At 34.9% G+C, this 11,547-nt stretch overlaps 1 protein-coding gene across 1 annotated transcript in view; it reads left to right on the forward strand.

Annotated features, from left to right (window-relative positions):
* LOC150079584 (polypeptide N-acetylgalactosaminyltransferase 1-like) overlaps positions 1-11,217 on the forward strand; it is a 98,978-nt gene extending 87,761 nt beyond the window's left edge. Inside the window, exon 10 of the mRNA XM_090383127.1 lies at positions 11,053-11,217. Coding sequence (XP_090239253.1) covers positions 11,053-11,217 — 165 coding nt within the window. The remainder of the gene's footprint in view (positions 1-11,052) is intronic.
* The last annotated feature ends 330 nt before the right edge of the window (positions 11,218-11,547 follow it).

Consider the following 11,547-nt stretch of genomic DNA (forward strand, 5'->3'; position numbering starts at 1 on the left):
TATGGCAACACTGGGATTTATTCCTTGCTAAATTATTGAAACTTAATCTATACAGCTTTACTGGTAGTAAAGTGTACAGACCGCCTGTTGTAAAGAAAAAGATTATTCCATGTTCTAATAGAGTGAAGCTTTATTGCTGTTATGGCAATTATAGTATATTGCTCACCTTCATGAAACTTTCTGTTATGTCACATCCTAAGGCTTACATTAAACAAAAAAAAGAGCACGTGTGTACTCTGTCTGCACGAAAGATGTTTTATGTGAAAACATCTTACTGAATTTGTCATGAAAATGTGATTTGGTAAAGTAGTGGGCTCATGCCCGCTACTTACTTTACCGAATCAATGTTAGTGACTGCAATAGCATTATTTAGGAAGTGATGTAATTTGCATCATTTCCGTTTCACATTTTTGTGACAAATTTGGTAGAGTAAGTACTTACTCTACTGAATCAGCATTAGTGACTGCATCAACGTCATTGAGGAAGTGGCATAATTTGCGTAATTTCCGTTTCACATTTTCATGTAACGAAAAATTTGGTACAAATTTGTCACTTCCTGTAAGATCATTTAGGAAGTGACAAAATTTGCATAATTTCCATTTCAAATTTTCATGTCCAACTGGTTTTATTTCAGTTTGAAATTTAGTAGGTACCGGAAAAGATATTTTCACATCAACAAGTTAGCTAATGTATGCAGCATACTTTTTGGGCATATTAGCAAAAAATAATAATTAATGATATATATATATATATATATATATATTTTAATAGTTATATTAGTGATAAAAGGGCATACCCGAGCCACAACTTATATCTTGTAATGCCTTTAAGCTGTCCTACACTCTTTATTTTTATTTCTCCGAAATTATTAGGGCAATCCGAGGACGTAGGAGAAACTATTTCTTATCTATACCACTATTTTTCGCCTTTGTGGAGTTCAGGTTCTATTTTTCCTACTCCTTTAGTTTTTCTTCTTACTATCTGCATGTTTCTCTTTGCGTTAATTTAATTTAATTATTTATTTTTACCGTATCCATCACATAGGGGGCACCACATATTATTTTGACGACTATTACATTATGTCCTAGATACGGTCAAATGTAGTATGTATTATATATTTAATCTTGTTTTAATCCTTAAATTACGTTCTCTGTCGGGTCAACGATGATTAATATATGCTTACATTTATATTTTACTTATATTTCTTACCTTTGATTCTAATATTTCAAAATTTTTCTTAATTAATTATCTTCATTCGATTTATTTATATTCAATTTATGTTCGGCCTATACTGGTTTATATTTGGTTTAGATTTAAATTACTTAGCATATATTGATCATCACAGAAACAGAGAACTTCTTGTCGTTTTTTGCCTTCATTCTGGGTGGTTGGCCCCAGTTGAAGTCATCTAGATTGTCGGTAAAAAGCGATAATAATAATAATAATTTTTTTTTTTTTTTTGCGTTTTCTTAAGTCCTTGATGGTATTCTTATTATTGGATTGATTTACTTTTTCTAATGATATTCTATATATATATATATATATATATGAAAAAAAAGCAATGACTTTTGACTTTTATATATGAACCAAAAGCATTTCATTTCTGCCCATTTGCTATGTTTCCATTCATCCATCCAGTCAGTGCATGCAAAAATTATATCTAGTGCTTCAACTACAATATATGGTATATGGATAGTGTTATGTGATATGTATGAAAAAAAAAAAATAAATAATAATAATTGCTGGATTTCTACTGATCCAGTTTTAATATGAAATTTGGGATAGCTTTGCGGCACATTTTTCTAAAAGAACCAGATATAAATTTTTTTAAAAATCCATCCATTAGGAGTTGAGTTATTACATGCAGATGAACATGGCAAAGAAAATAGGCACATTATGCATATATGCTATTTCTCCTTAAAATTAAAAAAATAATAAATAAAAAAAAATAGTTAATACAATTTATTATAAAGAATGACACTAATTAAAAACACAGGTTATTATAAAGTAAATTTGTTTGGAAAATTGGTTAGTTTATCATTAATAAGCTAAGACTTCCACACAATACAGCCAACATTACAATGCTACAGGCTGTGCAGTATGACATAGGTGGATTGTCATGCTGATAACAAAAGGGCTCTCTTCCCAATGTAGGAAGAGAAAAATTGTCTAGAGTGTCAGTGTAATGTATGATATTCATTTTTTCCAGGAAAAGTGACCTGTTTGTGGAACGATGAATGACAAGGACTGCACATTGGGACATTTCACCCATTCTTTGAGCATTATTGGTGTGAGTAGCATGAACAGTTTGATTCTCATAATATCAAGATCATTCTTGAAGAATGGTTCTTCAAGCTAGAACCATTCTGGCTTGAAGCCTCCCACATTTTTACTTAGGGCTTCAGTATTAATATTAATGGGGAACCTATATTCATCTTATTATTAGGAAAGCCACAATTTATCTATCATTCAAACATTTGAATGGTCTTGGTGTACTGAAGTAAAAGTTGGTTGGGAGGGGCATCGTCTTAATTGATAAAAATTTTTGATATGGCATACCCACAGAAACAGTATACTCCACTCCTTGGCTTTGCCCCTACCCCACATGTACACACTACTCAGACTCCTTCCGGTCACAGATAGCAAAATACAAGCAGGGAGATTATATGCTAGCTGATCCACCTCCTACAGCATTACCAATAGGTTTAGTTTGGTGGATTATCTAGTGTCTGGCTTATTGAAGCCATTCTAACCCTTTTCAGTGCAGCATTTTTTATGCTGTCCTTTCCACGCATCCAGCTCAAAAATCAAAATGACTACTGGAAAAGCGCTGTTCAAAAATTATTTATTTAGTATTAGTAATGGCCGCATGGTGCAAGAAAGCCTATGGCTTAAGCTGCACCAGCCAAAAAAAAAAAAAAAAAAAACCGAATAAAACAATGATAAAAAAATAATAATAATAATAAATAAATAAATAAATAATAATTAATAAAAGAAAAGGAAATTAAACCTATCGTCCTATGCACTTCCCTGACCCAAAGGTACTATCCAGATTACCTTTGAATTTCCCCAAACTGTCAGCCTCTACCACCCACGTAGGCAACTTATTCCAGTAATTTATAACTCTCTGGCTAAAATAAAACTTCCTGCAGTCCAATCTAAACATTTCCCCCATAACTTGAATTTATGTCCCCTAGTTCTAGAATCATTTATAATCTTGAAAATTTTGTCCTCATTCATTTTACTGATGCCTCTCAGAGCTTTAAACACCTCAATCAAATCTCCTCTAAGGTGTCTAGTTTCCAAACTCTGCAACCCATATATTCGAAGTCTTTCTTCATAAGGACACCCTTTTGCCGATCTCACCAGGCGAGTTTACTCGTCTTTGTACCCTTTCAAGAAGCTCGATGTCTTTCTTTAGGTGCGGTCTCCATACTTGAACACACTATTCCAAGTGTGGTCTAACCAAAGCCTTATATAATGGGATTATCACTTCCCTATCTCTACTTGCAAAAGTTCGATAGGACACCATGGGCCTTCTTTGCAACCTGTTTACAATGCTCAGAGAATTTCATGTCTGACTGTATCGCAATACCCAAGTCCCTTTCCTCCAGTACTGGGTTTAGTTGAATTCCACCAAGTGAATAAGTTATTCTGGGATTACTGTTTCCCAGGTGTAATACCTTACACTTTGTTGGATTAAAGCATAGCTGCCATTTTTCTGACCATTCCTGAAGTCTATCTAGGTCTCTCTAAAGAAGCTCAGCTTGACAGTGTTCATTAACTACTCTACCAATTTTAACATCTGCAAATTTAGACATGTCCTCTATCCCTTCATCGATGTCATTTATGAAAATTAAAAACAATTTTTGGATTTACATGAATAAAACATTTTAAAAACTGTTTTGACATTTTAAATGTGATGATTTTAGTGTATGGTATTTCTTGAAACATTCACTAGGATGTGATCCTGGTTTTCTGGATTGTGTCTTACAATACTAAACTGTTTCTTTTCTCCTACCTTTAAACACTTCTGTCACTAAAAATACCACAGTCTCTCTTCTTATTTGGATTTTCATTTTCATCACAAATTGAGGGCGGCCATTCAATTGTTTCCTACATGTAAACTTGATAGCCTTTTTCTAGAAAGGTGTGCTTATTTCAGAGAACGAGAACTCCTACTAGTTAAACAAGAAACTTTTTTAGAAACTACTTGTGACAATGATTCTTTTGAGATGGATCTGCCACCTTCAAGTTGGCAGATCCATCTCAGAAGTTCACAATTGAGAATTGAAGAATTGCTCCATCTCAAAAGTTCACAATTGAAGCTGTTCACAATTGAGAATTCTAAAAGCAAGAAAAACTTTCTTCACTATTTCCTTGATTTTTTTTTGAGTGAACAAATAACTTGCACTGTAATGGTCAGCTCTGTCTAAAGGCGCCTCCGTAGCCAGGTGGGCAGGAGCAGCAGTGCGTAGCACACGCTTCTTGATTAGACCGGGGTTCGAGCCCGTGCCCACCAAATACGGAGAATGCGGAAAGGTCAGGGAATGACCACCGCATATCCCCGGAGCAATATGGCCTTAGTTGCTAACGCTCCTAAAAAAAAAAAAAAAAAAAAAAAAAAAACATCTGTCTAAAGCACCCATATTTCTTGTATATTTACAAATGGTGACTGGCTTTTAGTTTGAAAGCTTTCCCCCTCTTTTATTTTTCCTGTTGTCACCTCAGTTTCAGTATTAAAGAAAGCAGAAAGCATCTAAGTACAGGTAGGCCCCACTTTACGACACTTAATTTTACACTGTTTCACATTAATGCCCTTTTAAAATAATAATGAAAAAAAAAAAAAAAAACACATAAAAAGCAATTTGAAAATGCAAGCATAAATGCAGGCCATGAAATGTGTACATAGGTAGCACTAGTGTCAACATTAATTGCTTTCTCCTCATCTGCCATTGTGCATGTGTTGTTAGCTGTGTCTTAAATTTTAATAATTTCCTGTGTTCATTATTGCCTTATTATTTTAAATAAATTGTGCAACTATGTCTTCTAAGTGTAGTGGTGAATCTGTGTCTGCACATCTCTAATGATTGAAGTGAAAATGTACATTATTCATTAGTACCTGCCCGGCAACCCGAAGGTCGCGGGTTCGATTCCCGCCTCGGGCTTGGATCAAAGTACTGCAAAAACCTTGGGAGGTGCAATATGGCCACAGAAGCCGATGCGCCAACAACTACCAAATCAAAAAAAAAAAAAAAAAAAAAAAAACATTATTCATTGTATGGAATGTGGTGAGCGGCATTTGGAGGTGTGCAAGACCTTAAACTTAGTACCTTCTATTGTTACGACCATTATGAATAATGTTGAGAAGATCAAGCAGTCACATACGGGAATTGTTAATATAGGTGTTTTGAGAACAACTTATTCAAGGAGTGAGATAATGGAGAAGTTATTAGTGCTGTGGATAGACAATATGAACCAAAATAGTGGTTTTGGACAAGGCTAGGAGCTTGTTCAATGAAATTAATGATGAATTGGGAGGGACTGAATCATTTTTGGCTAGCAGGGGCTGGTTTTTCTGGTTCAAAAACTGGACCAGAATTTACAATATAAAAATTACTGGTGAGGTGGCTATCACTGACACTGCAGGTGCTAAGGAATATTCTCCCATATTTCAAAGGATGAAGGCTGTTACACCCCAGATTTGGTCTTTAATGTTGATGAAACGACGCTGTACTGGAAGAAGATGCCTGGTAGTAGGACGTACATAGCCTGTGAAGAGAGGTCTGCCCCTAGTTTTAAAGCTGAAAAAGATTGGCTTACGTTATTTCTGAGTGGTAATGCATCAAGCACTTTTAAGTTAAAGCTAATGGTGTACCATTCTGAGAATCCACGTGTTATGAGAAGGGCATTGGTAAGACTGTCCTATTTTCTGGTGTTCTAATAAGAAGGCGTGGGTGACCCAGACCCTTTTTAGTGAATGGTACACTTCATACTTTTGTGCAGCAAACAACTTGCCCAGAAATGTTGTTTTAGTCCTTGACAATGCTCCAGGACATGCAGCCAACCTTGAAGATATCCCTAACGATGTTCTGAATGAAGATCATTTATTTGCCACCCAACACCACCTCACCATTGCAGCCAATGGATCATGGCGTTATTGCGACCTTCAAGGCATACTATTTATGTACAACCTTCAAAGGGATTGTTGAGACAGTGTAGGGACCTAATTCAGTGAGGGACTACTGGAGGTCCTACAACATCCTTAATTAAGGCCATAAGTAACATTGCTGCAGCCTGGAAAGAAGTGTTGCAATCATGCATGAACGGCGTTTAGAGAAAATTGTGGCCTGATGCAGTGTCTTACTTCCTTGAGTTTGAGCCAGTTTCAGCAGTGGCTGAAGATGTCATTCGGATAGCTAAGGGTGTTTGCCTTGATAAGGTTGACATTGATGATGTCAGTGAGTTGCTGCAAAGCCACTCACTGACATCTTATAGTGTCAGTGAGAGGCTTATAGTGAACCTCTTTTAAAGGAGTTGGCTGCACAACTGGCTAAACAGGATTCTGAGGAGGAGGAAGAGCACGAGATTGTGCCAATTAGGACCCTCAGCACAAAGACACTTCAATCAGCTTTGGCACAAATACAAACAGGCTGTGAAACTCTATAATGACCCAGACTGGGGATGCAGCTCTTCCATCCAAAGAGCTGTTACTAACATATTGAAGCTCTACTACAATATGTTAGAAGAGAAAGAGAAAGACTCACCAGACACCATTGCTGCAGTTCTTTTCTAGGGCTAAAGAACCTGCAGAACTGGTCGACCCTCCATCAGGCCTATCCCATTAATGCTGCCCCATTATGCCACTGTCAAAGAACTTCAATAAGGGGGCAGACAGCGGCATTACTACATACTTCAAAGATGGCTCTACTGGAATGAAGTACTAAATTAAATTTTTATTTTATTACTTATATTTTATCTATAAATTATTTATATCTCATAATTATAAAATAACCACAAATATTTAATATAAAATACATTTATATTAACTGTTATGGTTCAATCTCATTTAAATACATTATAATTCTTCCTCGATTTACACTACTTCAGCTAATGACCCTGAGGATGTGGAACATACCCCGGTGTAAAGCAGGGCCTACCTGTACAGTTCTTTTGTCTTTCCATGCTAACACTCCAACTCTCTTTAACACTCTTTCAAAAACTAATGATTCTGTGTTTTTCAGTTTTCTTCAGTGGTAGTAATCCTTTTCTGTTTCCCATAACAATGTCTGTTAGGTGTATATTTATGTTTTTCTGGTAGTTAAATAGTAGTGTAAAATCAGTGAACAAATGAAATCCACTAGCCTCAATACTGTGAAGCACTATGCTTCAGGAGAAAGTCATGCCTGGTCTTATCAAGCTATGAGTAGTAGGCTTTCTAAAATATGGCACAATAGCTGATATGTAACCTGTTCTGTTCAGTTAAAACAAATACACAAAGGCCCACTTTGTTGGCTTTTGAGGGTTATAAAATTTGAATGATATTTTACTCTTGAAAAGAACAGTACTTTCATCTAATGCAGTATCTCTGCCTGAAACAAATGTTTATGAAATCTGGATAATCAATATTTTTTACTTTATATCCCGTTTTGAATTCCTTTTGTGTGCTCTTTGCTGATGGGCAGAGATAAGACATCCAAAATATCTGCAGAAATCTCTTCCTACTAAATACATTTTTGAAACATGGAATTCTATCTGTCCATTCTTCATTCCTTTACATGAGTTTTTTTTTGTTTAGTCCCATGTTAATAATAACACAAAACATCTTTAGTCCATTTAGTGAAACTGAAAATGATATGCAACTGGGCTTACTTAGCATATTTATATGATTCTTTCAAAATTTTTTCAAATAAACAATTGGTAATAACAGCTGAAAATATTTAGTTTTTGTTTTTGGAACACTTGATTTACCTGACCAAAATCCACAGTTTGAAACAGTAAAGGGAAAACATTTGAATGATAGATAAATGGTATTTCAAGTAAGCAAGCTTGCTTGCTTGAAACACACTTCATCTTGCTTTGTCTTCAGTTTCCTACACTACCTTTGATTGACAGATTATCATCAACTTCTTCATCATTTCTACTAGATACATTGTTTGGATTGAAAATAACATTATCATCACTAGTGACAAAAGTGAATTACACCCTGAATCAGAAAGTTCTAACACCTTCTCAGTTTCTTTGTCAGAAAGTCCTTTACATGATGTCACTACTATAACTAAATACTTCACTTCTAACACAGAATACAAGGTACTTTGTGACCACTAAAACAAAAAACAACTGCTATTAAGTGACAATTGCTTATTAAGTGAATATAAATATTTATTTAGTTTTTAAGATTGTTTATTGTTTTCATCAGTTTGGTCACAGCAAACTTTTGGAGACTTTTTGGGCGAGCTGCCTCTAGTTGTCCGGTCTTCAACAGCTTCTTCCAAGTTCTTCATGCTCATGCCAGTGTCGCTCTTGATGGTGTAGAGCCAGCGTGTTCTTTGCTGATCTTTTCTCTTTGTTCCACTGACCCTTACTAGCATTATCGGTTTATTCTTGAGCTCGTTCATAAAGTTTTCTGGTGAAAAATATTGGAGTAGGTCACCAAATCTTTCTCCAGTGGTGGTGCTGTTATATGGCTGCATAGGTCTTTACTAATTAAAGCTCAGCCTTTAAAAATCTATATCTTTTCTGATAAGGTGATATTTTGTTTCAAAATTAGATGCAACTAATCAATGTGACAAGCCCCTCCATTTAATTAAAATCTCCAGCATCCATAACTTGTAGAATTTAAAAAGCAGCTCTTCAAACTTTCAAATACTAGTGCTATGCTAAAACAAAGGCAGCTGGAATTGACGGTTAGAACAAAGAATGCTCTAACTGCCAAAACAGACTTATCATAAATTTAGCATAATTACCTTTCCATGATTATAAATCAAACCTGATGAACCTTATCACACAGTACTTGAGTTTCACAAAAGAATTTAAAATAAACACTTTAAAATCATATTTATAAACTAATTAGCAAGAGCACATATAAAAGCAATCATCACAGCTACACATTAGTGCCACCTAATGTGTAGCTTATATGGATTATAAACAGATGGCAGTACAATAATTATGTCAGCAAGACAGGAAAACAAATTTTATAATCAGCAAAACCTGAAAGTCATGGCCTCCACAACATTAGATGGAAGTGGAATTTTATATAAGCTGTATCCTCGAAATGCAAAGAATATTGGAGCTCCCCATGATTGCCACCACAACTTCAAAAGACATGACCCATGCTGCATGGCAGCAGATTGCAGAGCTTTGCTCTTGAGACCAAACATTATTTTCACCACTGCAAGCATCTATTAAGCAGAGTGTATCACACCGGGTGATGAGTCTTCAACTGCCTAGTATTACTTGATTACACAGAGGATCAGCTGTTCCTCTCTTGACTCCTGCTTATGTTGGTTCACAGCTGTGCAGTCACCTCCAGTATATTACCGTAGATTGTTGTACTTCTAGATTTTGCACCCATAGTCCCACCATTATGAAGGTTCAATGGTATCAAAATAGTAAAGCTTAAAACAAAAAATGTGCGTAGCGAAATTTGCTTACAACAAAATGTTTGCTTAACAGTTTGCCTTCTAGTTGGTGCATTCATTAAAAAAAATGTAATGAAAGTTCTATTTTTGGCATACTGGATAGTTCAAGATTTCCCCCAGCATCTGTGTAGTTTTTTAATTGTAAATTGTCTTTTGTTAATTATGATTTACATCTCATGTCTCATTTGTTGAAAATTCTTGTGCTGTTGTAATTTTTTTTTACCTATCATACCAACTTCCCTCAATTTTGCATAAGGAAAACTGACAACAAAACACAATTTTCAGAAAAACACACAATGCACATTGAGCCAAATTATAGAATTTCACTAGTGCAGAGATATGGCCCGTATTCATCCACTGTCCTAATTCAAATTCCCACCAGCACTGAAGGGTGGATGAGGGTTGCTTGTACACCCCAGCAATTCCAAAAAAGATGCCATCACTTTCATGACACCTATTAGAAGCTAAGCAAACAATCTTTCTTAATCTGCAGTAAGTAGGACTTCATAAATCTGGCATCTTTCAGACATAGCACATGGTGGATTTTTGAAAATTATGCGCAGTGCTAAGTATTCAGGGATAATTCATATTATGTATGTATTCTCTACTTGGCAAACTCTGGTGATCTGATAGCATAATTTAATGCAGTCACATTATCAGATACATAATTTTAATTTCATCAATGTGAATTTGGTGAAAGTATGCATTTTTGCTAGCTAAATAATCTAAAACTGTTATCAGAAATCAGATAATAAATGATATGTGACAATTGTAACATCTATGCTGCTTCTGGTATGGGTGTTGCAAATGTCCAGTAATTTTTTTTACATGAAGTATAAATGGTACAATATGATTTTGAAATCAAATCCTCTTTAAAACTAAATATATATCGCTGTACTACTAAGTACTATACTGTGAACTAGTTTTGAATTTCTTGCAAAATGAATAATTTTATACGTTGCAAATACAGGGTAACAACAGCACAGTCTAAGAAATATATAAAACACAAAGAAATTTGTGTTTGAAAATGCAAAGAATAATGAAACACTGTACGAATGTGGCACCTGTGGTCCTTTAAAGTCCATCCAGTGTATTTCTCCTCTGCCCTTGTAGGTCAACCACTCTTAGGGAAATATTTGAAGTAATGTCTAGCTTCCAGCTAGGTGTGGTAAAATTTAAATTTTGACTTGTTTTTTGGGAATGGGGATGTGACATGAGTCCCAGAAAGCTAAATTTCATAACATCGTAAGAAATTTTAATTTTTAATTGTGCATTGCAATTTTAGCAGCATTTTCAAATAAGTCCTATTATTAAAAATTAGTCCTATATGTAAAATGATGTTTAAATATGTTTATCTGTGAAATGATGTTTAAATATTTGCTAGTTCAGGTTATACATTTATATTTTTTAGGGAGGACCAATTAAACATATTGCTACTGGGATGTGTCTTGATGCACAGAATCGTAAAGGTGGGCAAGATGTATTTGTTACAAAGTGTACTGGTGGGCACTATCAAATTTGGTGGTTTGAAAATTATCAAGATATGGATATACAAGTAGAATTTCAAAGGCCATAACTGGAGAGATGTCTATTCTTAGTGTTGTTGAAAAATATCAGATGTTTATATAGCTTTGTAATTAAAGACATCATTATTTGCAAAGAGTGGTGACAGGGTCCAGATTTAATTTCCATGAATCTCAATTCCCCCCCCCCCCTTATTTTTTTATAGATGGAATACTTTAAATTGTGTAGCCTAAGATTTTACAATATTGTGTGCATTTCATTGCTTTTTTTAGTATATTTGCGACTTTACTGTTAAAATCTGTTGTAAAGGGGAGAAAAAAACTTGGTTACTAAAAATAAATCCTTGGGTTTTCAGTAATATATTTTGGTACTTGAACAGTAA

Source organism: Mastigoproctus giganteus, chromosome 10 (assembly GCF_048544385.1).
Source record: "Mastigoproctus giganteus isolate SK-2022 chromosome 10, ASM4854438v1, whole genome shotgun sequence".
Taxonomy (NCBI): domain Eukaryota; kingdom Metazoa; phylum Arthropoda; class Arachnida; order Uropygi; family Thelyphonidae; genus Mastigoproctus; species Mastigoproctus giganteus.